A 20,891-nucleotide genomic window follows, 5' to 3' on the forward strand; every position below is an offset into this window, starting at 1 on the left:
TCGAGTTGTTTACAGTTTTAAAGACAGCTCCTGTTATTAACATGTAAAATCTTTAATCTATAATATGCTGTCCACTTCATTATTTTTTTTTCTTTCAATATGCTTTCTTAAGACACAGAGTCTCAGTGAATCTAAAATGAAGGAAAAATATAAATAGAACATTTCCCATAAATCAGAACACTGTTTCAATTTTCAGGTTTAAAATCAAACACCAGGAAATTATAAAATGAACCCAAGAAGCTCCAAGTCATACCTGAAACATTTCATTAACATTTTTGTGATATATCTTAAAAGTCCTGTCCTCTCATCTTAAGTAAGAAAATATGGAAATTAAAAGGCAATTATTATTTATCGTATCTAGCTAAATGCCAAACACTAGACAAATTGGCTTATGTCCCCTATATTAGGGCTTCCTGGGTAGCTCAATGGTAAAAAAAAAATCTGCCTGCCAATTCAGGAGATGCAGCAGAAGTGGGTTTAATCCCTGTGTTGGGAAGATCCCCTGGAGAAGGGAATGGCGGTCCACTCTTTATTCCTGCCTGGAAAATTCCATGGACAGAAGAGCCTGGTGAGTTGCAGATCATGGGTCACAGAGTAGGACACGGCTAAGTGAAGGAGCATGCATTCACACCTTTATTTTATTCAAATAGAAGGTAATAGCAGATTACAAATGTCAAACTGGAAAAGGATGTTTACTACTTATATGCTAGAAAGATCATAATTTTCAAATATAAATGGATTTCACTTTAAAGCTTAAAATATGGCAAAATAAATAATAGGCAAAATAATCCATGTTAAAAGAGTCTTTTCTCCTTATTAAATATATTTAGGGGCTTCCCTGGTGGCTCAGATGTTAAAGAACCTGCCTTTAATGCAGGAGACCAGCGTTCAATCCCTTAGTCGGGAAGATCCTCTGAAGAAGGCAATGGCTCCCAACTCCAGTATTCTTGCCTGGGAAATCCCATGGACAGAGGAGTCTGATGGGCCACAGTCCATGGGGTCACAGCAATCAGAAAATTAACCACATGAAAATGTGCTCATTTGTATTCACTAGTTAATACATTCAAATTTAATGTCCATTTAGATGATATTTTCATCTATCTTTTTTATAAAGTGTTCTTTGTGGTGCAAGTCTGTTGACATAGAGCGCTGATGAGTTGTGGGTGTTAGTCAGCCTCACTTTTGTAGGAGTGTAATTGGGCGCAATCTCCTAAGAGGTAATTTTCACCATCTATAATATTACAACTGCACATGGACATGGATCTAGTGATTCCATTCCCTACAGATACTCTTGCTCATAAGGACAATAGCTATCATTGCAACACTTTCTAAGGCAGCGAAAGATAAAAAATGACTTAAAACACATCTGAAAGGAGTTTAATGAATAGGGATGCTTACAGTAATACCATCCATTGATAGAGCCATTCATAAAAACAAAGCAGATACATAATCAATGCTATCTAAAGTCTTTTAAAGTGAAAAGTAAGAGCATAGAATTGTATGCTAGAATGATAAGTCAATTAAAAATAGGATAATACATATTACATGTATATACTCATATATTAACAATGTATATTTAGAAGGATGTCAACAAGAGCATAGATTTGTATTCTCTGTGTGAGGAAACATTTGCTGGCATCAGCTACATGAGCCATGCCTAATTTTTAAGATGTACTCTTTGGTAAATTTGAAATACATCATTATCATGTGTTGTACTAAACAATATTTCTTTTAACCAGATTTATTCTAGAAAACATGATACTTCAATTATCATAGTTAGGTATCATTTCTTATTCTGATGTTGAAAAAATTTATTGTATAAATCTCTATTAAATGCCCAAGACTCTGAATCTTCTCACAAAAATCAAACTTATTCTGCTAAAAAAAAATTAATGTTGCTTGAAACCTCATCTTAGTTGATGGGTTATTATTAACAATTGCACATCCTTGAGCCATAACAATTGTCTTCTGATTTAGGCAGGAGGGACAGTGATATTTTGGAGAGAATATAAGACTTGAGAGCATGAGTAAGATGCTGAGGCAAGAATAGAGGTAGTTATAGAACTAAACGCTTTGAAATCACATTGAACAGCAGCAGCTACATTTAACTAAAGGTGTACTTGTCTAATTATGTGTTTTCCAAGTATACTCTTGTCTAGACTTCAACAATCAAATAAAAAATTGTTTGCTGTTTATATATATGAAGAATATTATATAAATATACCTCATCTATATTTATGTATGTTCACATATATATATATATATATATATATATATATATATACACATCAATAATAGCCACATGTGAATCATTCACATAACACACTTATATCTGTATAACTATGTAGACATATAGATATACATATATTAAAATTGCATGTATACAAATCACACTAGTTGGAAGGAAGCAACAAGGATCAGAGTTTTTACCCATAAACTACTGAATTTGAGCCCCTAGAAAATAGTAGGTGCTTTTCTTGACCAATGTCTGTTGAATGGATGGAAGCTTTAAGGAAACCTTCTGTGATTACAGTTTAGCAGTGTTTCTCACTTTACTATGCACAGATGCCATTGAGGAAAAGGGAAGTCTGCATTCTCATACATCCACCGCGAACTATCATATCTATGGAATATATCCTGAAACTCACAAGAAGATATTATATCTATTTGTTCATCTCCTGCATCCTCAGTTCCAGTAGTCCTACCAAGCAGGGCTCATTTTCATCAGAAGTTGCTGTGCAAGTCCTTTATTTCTATCATCTGACCTTAGAATGCAAAACACACCTAGAAATGTTCTAAGCTTTCTATTTCTCCATAGCTGGGCTATATGTGTTAGACACTCACAGTGTCATTAATCAGACTCTCTTTCTCCAAGTGTCATATAAACTGTTACTCTTCAATAAAAGTAATGTTAGCTCTTTAAGAGTTCATGCAGAGGTTAGGATGTTCAGTTGCCCTCTTTTCAGCCCAAGGAAAATTTGAACACTGTTTACTCGGCTGAGAATAAAACAAGTAATCCTAAAATTCTGTTTATCTGGAACCAGGGATTCTTTGATCTCATGAGGAGACTTATGTCCTCACCTGCATATCAGAAGACAGAGATGATTCCAACTTCACCCCACACTTTCTGAAATCCTTGACTGTGCAAATGTATCTCTTTTGCCTTTGTATTTACCTGTGGATGATGCAAAGTATAGAATTCTCGAGAAGGCCATTCCCTTAAGTGTCCCCTCCCTTCATACACACTGATGAAGATAATTCAAAGGGACACAGGGGCCAAACAAAACGCCCCCAATGCCCAGTGCTAGGAAAAAGGTCAGCAAGAAAACAAAGAACATAAAACTGAGATATACCTGAAAATACAAGATAAATATCTGTGAGTCATAATGATGCAAATAATTGAATAACTAAATAATTAGGGGAAAACAGACAGAAGAACTCCAAATAATTTATATAGATATTCTGCCCTCAAATTCTCCACCACGTCAGTGTGAGCTGTGCACACACTTAAGTGACTTCTTTCCAAAGAACGCAGTGCAGAATGAGGAAAAACAGTAAATTTATGGGGGGGGGGAGGGTAGGTGGGAGCAATTATGACAAACAGTACCTCAGGTAGGTGGTCAGAATTAAGAGCCCAGTGATAAATCACACTGAGAGTACTTACCCACTGATATGATATGATGAAAATAGCACTTTATCTCTGTGGTTGGTTCTCCAATAACCTATAACCTTGGTCTAATTGTGAGTAAAATATCAGACAAGCCCCCAGGGAGAGTTTTAAGGCAAAGCGTATAACTAGTCCTCTTCAAAGCTATCAAGGTCTAGGTCATTCAAGAAAAGTCAGAGAAATCATCACTGTCTGGAGGAGCTGAAAAAAACGAAAAGTGAATATAATGTGGTTGCTTGGATCACATTCTGGAGGAGAAGCAATGGCATTAGTAAAAAAGGAGTCAAATTAAAGTATGGACTTTAGTTAAAATATGTGATATGGTCATTAATTAGCTGTGACATATGTACTGTAATAATATAATCTGATGAAGGGGAAATTGAATGTGAGGTGTATGCAAACTGTATGCTTTTACAAACTACCTATAAATATGAGTTCCTCTAGTGGCTCAGACAGTAATGGATCTGCCTGCAATGTGGGAGACTTGGGTTTGATCCCTGGGTTGGGAAGATCCCCTAAAGAAGGGAACGGCTACCCACTCCAGTATTCTGGCCTGGAAAATTCCATGGATTATACATTCCATGGGGTCGCAAAGAGTCAGACACAACTCACTGACTTTCACTTCACTTCACCTGTAAATATAAACCTATTAGAGAAGATAAAGTCTATGAGAAATGAATAACTTATTTAACAATCCTCACAATTTACCTGTGTTGTACCATGAGTCATATACTTGCTCCTTGTTAAATGTTGAATAATGTCCTATTGACTGCATACCACATACTGTTTATTTATTCATGAAGAAATGGATACTTTGGTTGCTTAAACATCTGATTCTTTTGAATAATACTGTAAAGAACATGGTTATACAAATTTGGAATAAAAGTTCCTTTCAACTTATTTGCCCATTTATTAATTGGGTTGTTATTAGTCACTGATTTGTAGAAATTCCTTATGTATTCTGGATATGAACTCCTTATCAGATATGTCTTTGTTCCCTTCCATTTTGTGGGTTGCCTTTTCTCTCTGTTGATTGCATCCTTTGATACATAGAAGTTTTAAATTATGATACAGTCCTATTTACCTACTTTTTCCTCTTGTGCCTTTGTTTTTGGTGTCATCGAAAAAAAAAAAATCATTGCCTACTTTAATGGCCTGAATCTTTTCCTCTCTATTTTTTCTAAATGTTTCAAGATTTTGGCTCTTATGTTAATGTTTTTGATCCATTTGAGTATATTTTGATATGATGTAAGCTAATGATCTACCTACATTCTTTTACACATAGACATCTAGTTTTGCCAAAAAAATTTGTTGAAAACCTCTTTTGCCTTTGGATGATGTTAGCACACTTGTAAAAAATCATTTAACCATTCGTGTGATGGTATATTGCTGGCTCTCTTTTCTACTGCTCTATATGTTTGTCTTTATGCTAGTACCACACTGTTTTGATTATTGTGGCTTTACAGTAAGTTTTAAGATCAGGAAGTGTGAGATATCCAAATTTTCCTCACTTTTCTTGCACCCATTTCTTCTTCCCTTGCAGAATCTATGAAGTATACTGGTGATCTATTTTTCTTTTATCTCATATTCTTTGATGGAAACATCAGTAATGCACTTTTGACATTTGCATCAGTGGAACCCATGGTGGGTTCCATGCGTCTTTTTTTTTTTTTTATCACTTTTCTATTACACATCCCTAATGGTATTTTTCATATGGGCATTTCTCAAGGTATAGATGAAGGGAGTTAACATGGAAGTTATTAAAATGCAGAATATAACAACTGCTTAATCAATAGGTAAAGTAACTGGTGGTCTCAGGTACACAAATGTGCAGGGCACAAAGGATATGATAACAACTGTGATTTGGGAGACACAAATGGAGAGTGCCTAGCTCCTTGCCTCCAAACTGTGGTTCCTTAGGGAGCGCAGAATGACCACATAGGAGCCCATCAAGAGGAGGAAGTTTAACAGACAGAGGAATCCACTGTGGGCAACAACAAAGAATCCTGGAGTGTGAGTATCAGTGCAGGCAATGTCGAGCAAAGGGTTCAGATCACACAAAAAGTGGTCTATGACATTAGGGCCACAGAAGGGTAATCTGAAGATGAAGAAGATCTGTATGATTCCATGAAGAAAACCTCAGACTTATGTCACTCCACACACCTGCCAGTTCATGACATTTGTATAGTGCAAGGGTTTGCAAATGGCCACATCGTGATCATAGGCCATCTCATAAGCAGGATGACTTCAGTACCTCCAAAGAAATGTTCCCCAAAGATTTGGATTAGGCATCCATTGAATAGGAAGGTTTCTTTTCATGGAGTGAATCTGTGATCAGTTTAGGAATATTCTCAGAGGAATAGGAAGTATCAATAAAAGAGAGATAGGCCAGGAAAAAGTACATGGAAGAACTTGGTAATGGACTGACTATGATGGTTACCATGATGAGCACATTTCCTACAACATTTCCTGGATGACAGAAAACAACTAATACAATTTATTTTCTGCATCTTTGGATTCTGTATGGGCTCCAGGAGAACAAACTCAGTCATGTTCCTATTCTCCATGTGTCTTATATCATGATTAATTAAATTACCTGAAAAAATACTTTTTTATTAGCTCAACTGTGAGTTCACTGTCTCTACATGTAATAAAAAGATAAATGCCTTGATTCTATTGAGTTCCAAATTCTTTTCAGTTTTTCTTTTGATATAGGAAGAAAAGTTTCTGATCTCTTAAATCATCTCAAGGGCAGGAGTTAGACACATGAGGAATTCTGTGAACACACAGGCAGGAGATTGTCTGAGCACATTTAATCATGTGAGATGCTCGGAATCTAATATGAATTAATAGATCTCACATATAGTTGCAGTCAACCTGAAATGAAAGGTAGAAATTGGGTATAAAGGCCATGAATGTAAAGCCAAGGGATTTTCCCTTTATTCTTAGGAAATTGGGAACCGTGCAAGGTAACAGAATATGAGAGGATAAGGATGAAGACAGATTTGAGAAAGAGTGAATGTGGATGTTATTCTAGGAACGACCTTTGAGTGATCTGTATGAAGTGTACTGAGTTTAAGTAGGGGGATGGAAAACACAAAGAATCACTGGAATCAGACTATTTATAATAATTGACATAATGTGTAACAGAGCATCGGTAATGGAAAGTAATGAAAAGATACAGAAGCTACTGTAATACAATTAATACATTTTTAAATATAATAACTTTATAATAACTAATAAATATACTTTTTTAAATATTTTATTTTATTTTATTTTTTCATTTATTTTTATTAGTTGGAGGCTAATTACTTTACAATATTGTAGTGGGTTTTGTCATACATTGACATGAATCAGCCATGGAGTTACATGTGTTCCCCATCCCGATCCCCCCTCCCACCTCCCTCTCCACCCGATTCCTCTGGGTCTTCCCAGTGCACCAGGCCCGAGCACTTGTCTCATGCATCCCACCTGGGCTGGTGATCTGTTTCACCCTAGATAATATACATGTTTCGATGCTGTTCTCTTGAAACATCCCACCCTTGCCTTAATGCTTGCTGTATGCATGGCGTGATTGCAACCTATGTAAGTGGTATTATTTCATGCATAAAACAGGTGAGAAACAATCTTATTATATAGCACTAATAATATAATAATAACCTGGTGCACTGGGAAGACCCAGAGGAATCGGGTGGAGAGGGAGGTGGGAGGGGGGATCGGGATGGGGAATACGTGTAAATCTATGGCTGATTCATATCAATGTATGACAAAACCCACTGAAATGTTGTGAAGTAATTAGCCTCCAACTAATAAAAAAAATAAATAAATAAATAAAAAAAAAGAAAAAAAAATAAAAATATAAATCACACACACAAAAAATAATAATAATATTAGCTAAAGCTAATTGTAAAGGAAAGATACATTGTCATTTAGGCTTCATTAAAAACACATAAGGTGTGATAGCTTATGGTGAACGGTGTCAGATTCATGATCTCTGAAGAAGAAGATTGAGTCAGGACCGGGGACCAGGCTTGATCCCTAAAGAGCTTTCGTGTAGCAGAGTTTTATTAAAGTATGAAAAGAGACAGAGAAAGCTTCTGACATAGACTTCAGGAGGGGGACGGAGAGTGCCCCCTTCGCTAGTCTTAGAAAAGGGAGTTAGGTACTTTTTCAGTTGATTATTACAAAAAATCAAAATGATGTCTCAAGGTTGTAAAGATCTTACTAGACCCACTCCCACAATTTACATTTTAAGATGACAGGATTAGAACTAACAGTAGAAAGATATTACCAGACCCACTCCCATAATATACATTTACTCCCATAATATACATTTTAAGATAACAAGATTAGTCAGAAATTTCTTCTTAAGGAGAAACAAGCAAGATGCATTGTTATATTGACTAAGACATATAGAAAAAAAGCATTTGTCCTTTTCTCCTTGAGAGCACCAGACCCCCTTCTCCTCTTTGGGGACCCCAGACTTCTTATCAACCTGCCTAGGGATTGGCTGTCTCTGTAGTTACTACTATCATTTTTATACTTATTTTACACTTTAAGAAGTAGAAGTGTAGAGTGCCTACCTCAAATCAGGCAGCTAAAAAGGGCAGAGCTAAGATTAGTTTAGATTATGCTTTTTTTTACTTCAAATATTTAATTCATGCCCTATGTCATTATTATCATGTCCATTGAGTCCGTGATCCTATCTAAATATCTCCTTTCATTGACTATATTATAACACACTTTTCTGATCTGCTAAGTTAGAACACCAGGAAGGATAATTTAGGTACTAACAGGTAGCAGAGTTGTTTCTGGATGACCCACTTTCTTTTTAATGAATAACTTTTTTTTAATACATTCCATAATTTATTTAACTCATCCTCTTTTTTTCCTTTTTTTTCCATTTATTTTTATTAGTTGGAGGCTAATTACTTCACAATATTGTAGTGTTTTTTTTTCATACATTGACATGAATCAGCCATGGATTTACATGAATAACTATTTTTATTCTTTCTTTCTTTCTTTCTTTTTTTTTTTTACCTATTCTCTCTATCATTCATTTGTTTTATTCCTCTTTTTCCCTGGTAAGGTTGTTCAGTGTGAAGAAGCTAAGAATTCCAAATACTTGTTTATGTGTGATTAAAGGGCATGAGAAAAATTAACTTGTTTTCCTAATAAGCTAAATAGACAAATGAAAGCTGTTTATTACATATGAGATGTTTCTGACTAGCATAGTGGGGAAAACTTTAGGGAGAACACTATGAAGCCAAAACCTTATGTCATTATTTCTTAAAATATTCCCCCTGGGATTCAGAGAAGAGCATTTTTTTCACTGCTCTGTGAAAAGGTTGCTATCAAAAGGGATGGTCAGAATCGACACTTACTCACTGTCCTCTAACAGGTAGGTGAAAAACAGTTTCCATGTTTTACTCTAGAGGTGTAATTAAAAATTAGCCATCACAATTTTCTAATATATTTCCATATCTGTTTTGAATGCACTTTTTACCACAAAACTCTGCAAAAGAAATAGTTCTTTTTTTTTTTTTAAGATTTACTGTTAATATAAGAAGTAAATGAACACAAACAAGGAAAAATGATGTTATGAACTCAATGAATCTTGACATGTTAAAGCTCATTATTGTCATTAAATAATAGAGGAATGCATTTCATGCGTTATTGTTTTCATTACAAATTCTAGAGACAGCAGAGTGTGAGAAAGTTCATACGTACTGTGGATGTAGGTAGTGTGACAAGATGAACCCTCACTGGAGCCAGGAGTCCTGGGAATAAGCGTAAGGCTCGTGGAGACAGTGACCCCCACAGAGCTCTGGGAGAAGAGCAACCCTTCCACCCCCATGTGACAGCGTTGCACAGAGTACTGTATACCACAGTACAGAATCATCACTCCTCATATTCTCCCAAATAGCACCACAAGTTTTTAATTGGCACCTTCCACATTTCAAAGGTTTAATTTGAAAAGGTGAATACCTAATTCTCAGAAAGCTTTTGGAAGAAACATGGCCATGAAGACCTGAAAAGCATAATTAAGGTGAAAGGTAATGTGCCCTTTCTGTGGGATGAGCGCTGCTGAGAAATGCTGGGTGGAAATGTTCCCTTTTCGTCAACACCTGTACCTGCCAGTGTTCTTCCACACTTGGCCTTACTTACCCTGGCCCTCCACCAGGCACCAGTTCTATGTCTAATACGATCTGAAAAGAAAAGAAGTATTAATTTATCAATATATCTATAAATAAATAAATATATATATATATGGCATGAATAACGAGCACCTTGGGGGCACTTCTGACTCGCAGGCCGGCTGTTTTCTAAGGTGTCTGTGGGTCAGATAATCAGGAATCGTGGGGACAGAGTGAGGAGCTCAACGAGGGTAGATTATATACTCTTTTACTTGGACTATTGAGTGATAAATAATCTTCGGACAATCTGTTAAACTTTTCACAAAGAATGGCAAGTTCTGCAAAGAAATAAATTGAGTGTAGAATTTCCTCTAAAGATGGACATCTAGGGCAACTGAGTCAGGGGGAAGTGGACAAAGAGTCTCCTTAAATTAAGCGATGCTTCTCCCTGTGGCCTCTGCTGTAAGATAGCTCTTTAAACATGGAAGAATCTGCCTAATGCTAACTAGATAATGTTTCACCCTTATCCATTTTTCAGCTTTGCCTGCCTGCTTTTCTTTTAGCTCTTCTCTCCTAGCTCCCATGTCAAAAGATTATCTCTTTATTTTTAACAAATATAGTCATTTTAAATTTGTAACATCCATTTGAAGAGTAGAAGTGAAGACCGTATCTATTGAAAACCAGTATTGCTTCTTTTTAAAAGTACATCTTCCAGTTTCTCCTTCTTTGGTTTTTTCTGAGACTTGCAAATTTTCAGACACTTGAACAATACAAACTCTCCTGGGAATAAAACCATGATTGGATCCTATACCAACCATCTGATGACACACAGCTGTCTCCCAAAATTATTCCAGATTTAAGATACTTAAGAGAAAAATACTAACTTTTGAGTAATAACCCACCATCCTTCATTTAATATTGTAACTTCAGGAATTCTGAGTATTTTAAATAGTGTTTTTAGAAGTTGGAAGAAAAGATAAACTGGGATATATGAGATAACGGCATATGAAATAATGTTTATTTCTGATTGTTAGTATTTGTCTAATACAAAATTTCACATTCAAGATGTTAACAGCAGATAATTTAAAGGGTATATTTCCTGTTCCATTGCTCAAGCTGCAACAATTGGAATAAGAGTTCAAGGAAGAGGTAGAACATATTAAATATATGTATACACATATATGATTGTATATTTCTATGTATAGCAATTATGTGATACATAAGTGTTTATGTATGATGTTTTTAACAGAGTTAAAGGTGTAGTGTGACTTTATATCATGAACCTCCATAGGCAGTCATGTATATCCTAAATCCCAAGTGATATACCATGAAAAACACGTGCCATAAAATTTTTGAAAATGACAAATGAAAAAAATTACAAAGACATATCTCTTAATTATGCATTCAACACATTGGAAAATTTAGTCAATAATGATATCAAACTTAGCAAGCTTTCTAAAAAGAAAATCTTACAGGAAATTATTACTTTCAGAAGCTTATTTGAAACTCACAGTAAACCTTTGCAGTGACCATTAAAAATTATCACACAAAGTGTTAACATGAGTCATAAAGAAATCACAGGTACAATGGCCTCCAAAAGCAATATTTCATAATATCATGTAACATCCTATGAATTATTTCCTTATTTTTTGCAGATTAATCATTTTGCACTCATCTCTTCTCCTCTTTCACGAAATCATGCAGCTGAAAAATAATGTGACTGAGTTTATTCTGCTTGGGTTGACACAAGATCCTGTTAGGAAGAAAATAGTGTTTGTCATTTTCTTGATTTTCTACTTGGGGATATTGCTGGGTAACTTGCTGATTATTGTTACCATCAAGACCAGCAGGGCACTTGGGAGTCCAATGTATTTCTTCCTTTTCCACTTATCCTTATATGATGCCTGCTTCTCTACTTCCATAGCTCCTAGGATGATTGCTGATGCCCTTTTGAAGAATGCCACTATCTCTTTCAGTGAGTGCATGATCCAAGTCTTTACATTCCATTTCTTTGGCTGCCTAGAGATCTTCATCCTTGTCCTCATGGCTGTTGACCGCTATGTGGCCATCTGTAAGCCTCTACACTACACGACCATCATAAGTCATCGAGTCTGTGGTGTGCTAATGTCCCTGACCTGGTTGGGGTCCTGCGTGCATTCATCAGCTCAGATTTTTCTAGTCTTGACTCTGCCTTTCTGTGGTCCCAATGTAATTGATCACTACTTCTGTGACTTGCAGCCTTTGTTGAAACTTGCCTGTACAGACACCTATGTGACCAGCTTACTCTTGGTGTCCAACAGCGGGGCCATCTGTACAGTGAGTTTTCTCATGCTGGTGTTGTCCTATGTCGTCATCTTGCACTCTCTGAGAAACCACAGTGCTGAAGGGAGGAAAAAAGCCCTCTCCACCTGCATCTCCCACATCATCGTGGTCATCTTGTTCTTTGGTCCATGCATATTTATATATACTCGCCCTGCAACCACCTTCTCCATGGATAAGACGATGGCTGTGTTTTATACAATTGGGACACCTTTGATCAACCCTCTGATTTATACCCTGAGGAATGCAGAAGTGAAAAATGCCCTGAGGATGTTATGGAGCAAGAAGTTGATGTCAGATGACAAAAGATGGATAGAAATTTCAAGATTTATTCAGTGTTTGAACTGACCTAGAAAAAGTCCATAGAGACCATTCTCTTCTTGTTGTGAAGTCATGTAATTCTATCTTCACGTGTGACAGCCACTGCCCTTAAGGTTGAAAGCATGTGTGCACGCATATACTCGTTAGCGTTGAGTCAGTCTTACGTAGAGGACGAGAGGACAGTAGGTATAAGCAGGCTCTAAAGCCCAGTAGCTTAGATGCTGCGTCTCTATGTCTCTCACTTGCCTGGGATCAATGTCTATGTGGTTTTCATCTAATGTGTTCCCCACCCTTCTTCACCTTGCTGTCTACTGTTTTGCTCCTATGTAACCTTGCCCTATAGTCTTATATACACAGCTTAGTATGTTTTTTGTTTTCTCAACTTTTATTAAAAGCTTCTCTTTCATCATATCTATTCAATGCCCTTCAATTAGCTTTTTTCCCCCCGATTAATACTAGATTCAAATAACTGCAGTAGCTTCATGTAGTAAGAGACAGTATATAATTTAGCATTTTTTTTCTTTCAATTATTTATTGTTCACTCCAAATTCTTACCATATGTTTAACCAGACCCTTCCTTCTCAGATGGAAAGTTAACATTCTGAGGTCAGTTTTTTTCAGTCTTAAGAAGGTTTTAATTGTTAAGTTTCTTCTCAGTTTAACATTTTAAATAAAATTTACCCTGTGCTCCTCACATGACTGAAGTGACTTAGTTCACGTGCACATTGTGCTCCTAATATGATTTCTTCTAATTTGGGGACAATATTAAGGTTTCTCTTGAATCATACCAATCATGATATTGAAACAATAATGGTGGACTATTATAAATATAGATATATATTATAAAATAAATAGATTTATGTGGGGTTGGAGATAGAGTGTAGACAGTTGATATTAGTGAATTTCAAAATATTAATATACGGAATATGATGAATGAGATAAGTCAGAAGTTATTTATGCTTGAGAAAGAATTATTTATATACACATATATGAATTATGAATTTCCTTTCTTGAAAACGAAAAACTAGAATCAGGAAAAAGTATAGTGGTTTCTGGAAATTCCAAAGGAGAATTAATGGGATGAATAGGTAGCACACAAACCAGTTTTAGTGAAGGAAAATAATCCTGTTTTAGATACATCAAAGATGACATACAAATGAACAACAGGCATATTAAAGATGCTCAATGTTACTAAGTATTAAAGAAATGCAAATTGAAGCTGCAATAAGATATCACCTCACAGCTTTCAGAAGGGCCATCATTAAAAACGTCTACAAATGATAAATGCTGGAGAGGGAAGGGGGACATGGGAATTCTCCTACATTGCTACTGTGGATGTAAAATGATACGATAGCTAAGGGGAACAACATAGAGGTTCCTTAGAAAACTCAATACTGTGTGACCCAGCATGTGCATCCGGGATACACATTAGGAGAAAACCATGGTTCAGAAGGTTACATGCCGCCTGAGGTTCATCGCAGTGCTATTTACAACAGCCAAGGCTTGGAAGCAATGTAAATGTCATAACAGAGAATGGAGAAACAGGATACAGTATATATATACACTGGGATATTACCCAGCAGTTAAAAAGAATGAAATATGCCAGTTACAGCAACAAGGCTGGACCTGAGATTATCATACTACGTGAAGTAAGTCAGACAGAGAAAAACAAATATCATATGATATGGCTTATATGCCAGAACCTGAAAAGATACAAATAGACTTATTTATAAAACAGGAACACTCAGAGACTTAGAGAACATGATTATGATAACCCGGGGATAAAGGGGGGGAGGGGAGGGATAGACTGTGAGTTTGGGATTGACATGTACATGCTGCTATATTTAAAATAGGTAATCAAGACCTACTGTATAGCACAGGGGTCTCTGGTTAATATTCTGTAATAATCTAAATGGGCAAATAATTTAAAAAACAAAGGATGCTTGTATGGGTAAAGCTGAATCACTTTGCTGCTGTTAATGCAATTAACACATTATTGCTAATCAATTGTATTTTAATATAAAATAAAAATATAAAAACAACTAAATGAACAAAAGCAAGGTTGTGAAGTATTGATACAAGAATAAACATAAAAATCATTGAAACATAATAGAAAGTCCATAAATAGACTTAAATAGATGAAAAGTTTTACAAAGATATCAAAGTAATTAAAGCAGAAATAATGTATTTTTCAACAAATTATACCACATCAATTGGATATCATTATATGAAAAAGAGGAACCTCAACCACTATCTCATGCTATAGATGAAAATTAGCTCAAAATGAGTCATAGATCAAGAAGTCAAAGCTAAACCTATAAAAATTCTGTAAAAAAACTACAATCAAGAACTATAAAGAAACTAAAAAGTTGAACATTGCTAATATTTTAAATCTTCTGATCACTAGAGATCATACATTTTAAAAATAAAAAGGCAATTCACAGAGTAGGAAAAAGTTGTGTCTACATTCACATGTACAAAATTTTACATTATATATAAATTTATGTGTAAAATTGTATATGCAAATTCATTTTATATATGATGCATATATATGTAAGAAGAGCTATATCTAGAATATATATATATATAAATCACTACAATTTAGTGGTGAGAAACCCAGAACTCCTATTTTAAATTGCACAGAGGTCTTAAAAAAAAAAAAAAAACTTCTGAAAAAAGGTATAGAAATTGCCTATAATATAACATTAAGAATTATCAGCTTCAGTAGTTGTCAAGAAATCAAAGTAATACCTCAATAGTTTATCACTACATACTTCCTACAAGGACCAAAATGATACCAAGTGGCAGAGATGTCAAATAATTAACTTTGAAATCAGAACTAATTTCCTGTGTTTTAGGTATCTATCCAGATGTGTAATGTCACTAAGTATTCCATAATGTCTGTCACAACTGTCCCAGACATAACTTATTGAAAAACATCTCAGAGTTTCTCTCTATAGTCATAGCCTTCTAATGATTGTGAAAAACAAGTTTTGTATTCACACACTTTTAAGTGGCTGCCGTTAGTTTCATGGCCTCGCTGCTCCAGCTCTCAGGAAATCAGTACTGGGTTTCCAGGAACATTGATACTGATAATAAGAAAGAAGTCCTCTCTCTGACGTGAGTGCACAGATTAACCACATCGCAGGTCCCAAGGCCGGAATGCTGCTCTCCTTGTCATTCACATGGCATTTGTCCTTCTTAGAAAACCAGGCTCCTATGAAGGGGATTCACCGATTTTAGCTGCAAGTGCAGGGAATACAACTCCCCACTCAAGAATGAGTGTTTCTCAAGCATGTGTCTTCAGAATACCTGCTTCTAAGAAAAAGCCTTTCCATCAAAGCAGATAATTAGTTCCTAGGAGAGAAAAGAGCAGCTATAAGACAAAGTCCTTAAACCTGTATTGGAACCTTGCTAAATATCCACACATGCAATTGAAAATGATTTTACTTGTTATTTACATTTCCAGAGAAAGACTTGTCAAGAGTTGAAAAATCCATTTGAAGGTGTTTCCACCACATTTCTGCCTGCTGACTATTGAAGTAGACCATCCATGGATGATCATTTCTCCATGGCTTTCTATATCAATTTATTCTAAGTTCAAGTTCAAGGTTTTCTGTGAAATTTCATTGACTCTTTAGGCTAGAAGGAAATATGTAAACATATAGAATGATTTATCTCCTATTGATTTGATATTGAGTTCTCTGAATAGCTTCTTTCTGAATGTGTCGCATCTTTCTTATTGAAAGTTCCTTATCCTAAGAGGAGGTCAGTTTGAAGTTGGGATTAATTCCGAATACCCTCAAACATCATTAATATCATCTAAGAACAAAAGGTAAGTTCTTCAATAGTGGTGATGCTTAGTAAAGATTGTTGCTTTATGTATATTGTTGTTCAGCTTCTCACTTGTGTCTGACTCTTTGCGACCCCATGGGCTGCAGCATGCCAGGCTTCCCTGTCCTTCACCATCTCCTGGAGCTTGCTTAGACTCATGTCCATTGATATGAGTTTACGTATATAGTAATTATGTTTTAACACTTTTCAAAAACAATAGCAATTTTAAAGAATTAAATTTTAAAATTTATTTTTAATTGTAAAAGAAAGAATTCACCTCATTCTTCTGCAAAATGTTGAAAATGACAATCCAAGTGACTGAGCATCTTAGTTTGGGAATTAGAAACCCAGATTAGAATCTTGCCTTTTCCCACCTGCAGCTACTTGATCTGGGGTGCATTTCTTGCAACCTTATATTCTTATTTCTTCTAATATCAGTGAGAAGACTAATCCCCCTCACAGGCTGTTATGTGAATATAAATGTATCCAGCACACTGCTGAAGACACACAGAGGAACTTTACCTATTTTTATGACTATTTCTCACAGAGGATTAGGAAGAATTGATTTTTATGGCAATAATACAGAAAAAAAAATGACCCTACATTAAACTGAGGAACAGTCATCTCCAATTTTAAAGAAGCCAAAGAGACCCATATTATGCATAGCAGTTGCTCCAAAGAAGAGTTCTACATATCCATGTTTGGATTAAACAAGTCGTTGTTTGTATCAATTAATAATCATGTTGATATATTTTTGTGTGTGAGGTTTATTTAAATTTTGTTTCCAATGTCATGATTAGTCTTAATTATTAAAAAAGGTATATGATGGCAAAATAAATGTAGGTTAGACAATTGGGTCTTACAAATTTCTTAATCTTGATGAGATTCAATTTTTTCATCTGTCAAATTAAGTTAATGCCATAATTATTGCTATTGTGTGCTATGATTATTTCTGCTATATGGATGGAATGATGCCATTCACATAGATTTATCCCAGATCACTTCTCTACATGGATGACTCCTCGCAGGCAGCTCTGTGTTTGAAAGCTGAATGGTCCATTCCTAATGTACATATTTATTTGTGCACCATTTGCAAACACTTTTTCTTAGCAGTTTACTAATATCACACATTATTTGTGTGTGCCTCTGATTATTTGCGACTTCATATACTAACAGTCCAGAAGTGTACTTGTTGGAAAGGAACCGTCCTTTTTTTTCTGACCCCTCCCCAACTCCCCCATCATTCTCTCCAGAAATAGTGAACTGCAGTTAATGACTGGATGTGCATTTTTCTAGATGGTTTGTAGGCATGAATGTGTTTTTAGAAACGGCAGTGGGTCATAAGGTACAGCTGATTTGTTAAGTGTTACTGAACAGTGTGTGTGTGTATTTCTGCCTCATCCTTTTCCTGTTGTCTGGTCTATCTGTCTGTGTTCACCACTTTGATAAGCTGCCTCCTCTTCGGTGAGTCATTAAATCCAGTCCTCATGATGGGACATTTGCTGATCTTGTAAATAGCTCTACAGCAAGCATCTTTGCACACAGGTGTTTGTCCCTTTACCTGCTTCCTCAGGATAAACTCCTAGAAATGGGGTTGTTAGAGCAAAGGTAGGCCGTTACGTGGAGGGCCCAGGAAGCTTTGCCAGCCTGAAAGTCTCATTGGCAATGTTGAGAATCCATTTCCTCCCAGCCGTCCCCAGTGGTCACTGCCCAGATGGGCCTGCCCACCAGTATTAACAGCCACACATCTTAGGCTGAGGCTCTAAGCTTAAATTTGCATTGATCTCTGTTTACTTGGCATGTCCACTTTTTTTCTATCGCTGCACGGTATGAAGTAGCGCTAGTGGCAAAGAACCCACATGCCAAAGCAGGAGACATGAGACGTGGGTTTGATCACTGGGTCAGGGCGATCGCCTGGAGAAGGAAATGGCAAGCCACTCCAGTATTCTTGCCTGGAAAGTCCCATGAAGAAGGGAGCCTTTTGGGTTATAGTCTATGGGGTCGCAAAGAGTCAGACATGACTGAGGCGACTTAGCATGCACTCAACCATGCCATGAATATAGTAATCTATTAAAAGATTGGATTAGGGAAATTTATAAGACAGATGTTAATTTTGTTACAGTCACTCCTGTATCTTTTCATTACTTTCCCATACCAATGCTCTGCTACAATTTGTGTCAACTCATATATAGTCTGATTCTTGTATTCCTTTCAGTCTTGCATCCTCCTATCATAAATATCACACAAATATCTTTACTGGAATTTTATGCAACATTCCCTGTTTCTCAAATCGCTATTCATCCTTATACTCACATTCTTAATTCCCTTACATGGTTTCCCATTTCCTCAGAGTAGCAAGAAAATCCATCAGCCATTCATAACTTTTACATCCATTTTCAACCTCTTGGGCTTAGCTACTACTACATGCTTACTCAGTCATGTCCGACTCTTTATGACCCCATGGAATGTAGACCATTGGACTGCTCTGTCCCTGGGATTTTCCAAGCAAGAAATGGAGTGGGTTGTCATTCACTTTTCCAGGGAATCTTCCTAACCCAGGGATCGAAGCTGCTTCTCCTATTTTTCTTGCATCGTCTGGCAAATTCTTTCTCACTGAACCTCCTGGGCAGCTTTGCTACTGCTATGTTTAAGACCTGATGATTCACATTAGGCTCTGGGTCAGCTCAAATGATCAAATGTGCACAGATGGTCTACTGCTGTGTGTGCATGGGGTTCCTCATGTCTCCAACTATAAACACATCCTAGGCGAGGATTTGAGTTAACTTCAAGAGATCAGAAATATTTTCTTCCTTTATCAAAAGAAAAAAAATACTCTTCAGAATTCACAACTCAATAGAATTTGGCATTTATTACATGGAAAGGATAATGAATTCAAGATTGAGCTAATACAATGTATTTTTTTCAGGTTATGTAATTAACCATAATATAATATACATGGAGAATAGGAATAATGTGACAGAATTTATTCTACTGGGACTGACACAGAATCCAAAGCTGCAGAAAGTCATATTTGCTGTGTTTCTGGTCATCTACATTGTCTCTATGGTAGGGAATGTGCTCACCTTGGTCACCATCACAGTCAGCCCATTATTGGGGTCCCCAATGTACTTTTTCCTGGTTCATCTCTCTTTTATTGATGCTTGTTACTCCTCTGTCAGTAACCCAAAATTGATTGTAGATTCCCTCCATGAAACAAAAACCAGCCCTTTCAGTGAATGCATGACTCAGATCTTTGGGGAACATTTATTTGGAGGTGCTGACGTCATCCTGCTCACTGTGATGGCCTATGACCGCTACGTGGCCATCTGCAAGCCGTTGCACTACACAACCATGATGAACTGGCGGGTATGTTGGCTGCTGATTGGAGTGGTGTGGGCGGGACGCGTTCTTCATGCCGCCATTCAGATCCTCTTCATCTTCCGGTTACCCTTCTGCGGCCCTGACGTCATAGACCACTTTCTGCGTGACCTGACCCCTGTGCTGAACCTCGCCTGCACGGACACCCACACTCTAGGGCTCTTTGTTGCGGCCAACAGCGGCTTCCTCTGTCTGTTAAACTTCCTCCTCTTGTTGGGCTCCTATGTGGTCATCGCGTGCTCCCTAAGGACACACAGTTGGGAGGCGAGGCGCAAGGCCCGCTCCACCTGTGTCTCCCACATCACAGCCGTCATCATATTCCTTGTGCCCTGCATCTTCGTGTACCTGAGACCAGCAACTACTCTTCCGATTGATAAAGCAGTTACTGTGTTTTACACCATGATAACTCCCATGTTAAATCCTTTAATCTATACCTTAAGAAATGCCCAGATGAAAAATGCCATTAGGAATTTGTGTAATAGAAAAGTGATTTCAGGTGATGGATAGATAAAATGTACAGGAAGCCCAGCGTTGATTCTACTAATGCAAAGGCCAAACGGACATTGCTGATGCTTCCAGCAGAGTACCTATGAGATAAAAGGAAAATAAATAGCCAGTATACATCATAGATTCTGCAGGGGGGAGAAGAAATGGATACAGGAAAAGTCAGGAGAAACTTAGCAGGGGACTACTTTTGCATGTTTGGGACATTCTACCAGGTTGGGACTTAGAGTTTCTAGTTTCACCAGTGTGTGTGGATCAATAAACTCATTCTAATAAAACAAAATAAAGTAAAAAAAAAAAAACCCTCATATTTAGCAGTAATCTCTGTAACAATCCAATGAAGTCGACATTGCTACTACCCTCATTTTACAGGTGGGAAAGCAAGCAGAAAGAGGAAAGTTCCCAAACAGAAATATTGAAGATTATTTAGCTGTATTTAGCTGACCTCTCAGATTATGTTCTCAGCTGCTGAGCTGTGTTGCCAGGCAATGATAACAGAAAGGACACATGACTACTTTATTGCTTCCATTTTTTGAGACAGGCACTGTGCTGAAACACACACACATATATACATATATATAACTTTATATATGGTATATAACTAGTTTAGGGGTTCAAACTAACAGGCCATTTAACCTCTAAGGGGTACGTAAGTTATATTACACCATATTTCCAAATTTTCTTGTTGCTTTCAGAATCATTTTGCTTTGCTTATATTATCCTGATAATCC

The 20,891-nt window shown here is 36.6% G+C and overlaps 2 protein-coding genes across 2 annotated transcripts; both read left to right on the top strand.

Moving 5' to 3' along the window:
- The first annotated feature begins 11,502 nt into the window (after nt 1-11,502).
- On the top strand, nt 11,503-12,471 carry LOC122702665 (olfactory receptor 4C16-like). The gene has a single exon (XM_043916340.1). It carries the CDS (start codon nt 11,503-11,505, stop codon nt 12,469-12,471), a length of 969 nt encoding a protein of 322 aa, XP_043772275.1.
- Nucleotides 12,472-19,230: 6,759 nt separating this feature from the next.
- On the top strand, nt 19,231-20,163 carry LOC122702671 (olfactory receptor 4C46-like). Its single transcript, XM_043916351.1, has one exon. The coding sequence runs from the start codon at nt 19,234-19,236 to the stop codon at nt 20,161-20,163; it is 930 nt and encodes a 309-aa protein (XP_043772286.1). The 5' UTR covers nt 19,231-19,233.
- The last annotated feature ends 728 nt before the right edge of the window (nt 20,164-20,891 follow it).

Source organism: Cervus elaphus, chromosome 1, assembly GCF_910594005.1.
Source record: "Cervus elaphus chromosome 1, mCerEla1.1, whole genome shotgun sequence".
Classification (NCBI taxonomy): domain Eukaryota; kingdom Metazoa; phylum Chordata; class Mammalia; order Artiodactyla; family Cervidae; genus Cervus; species Cervus elaphus.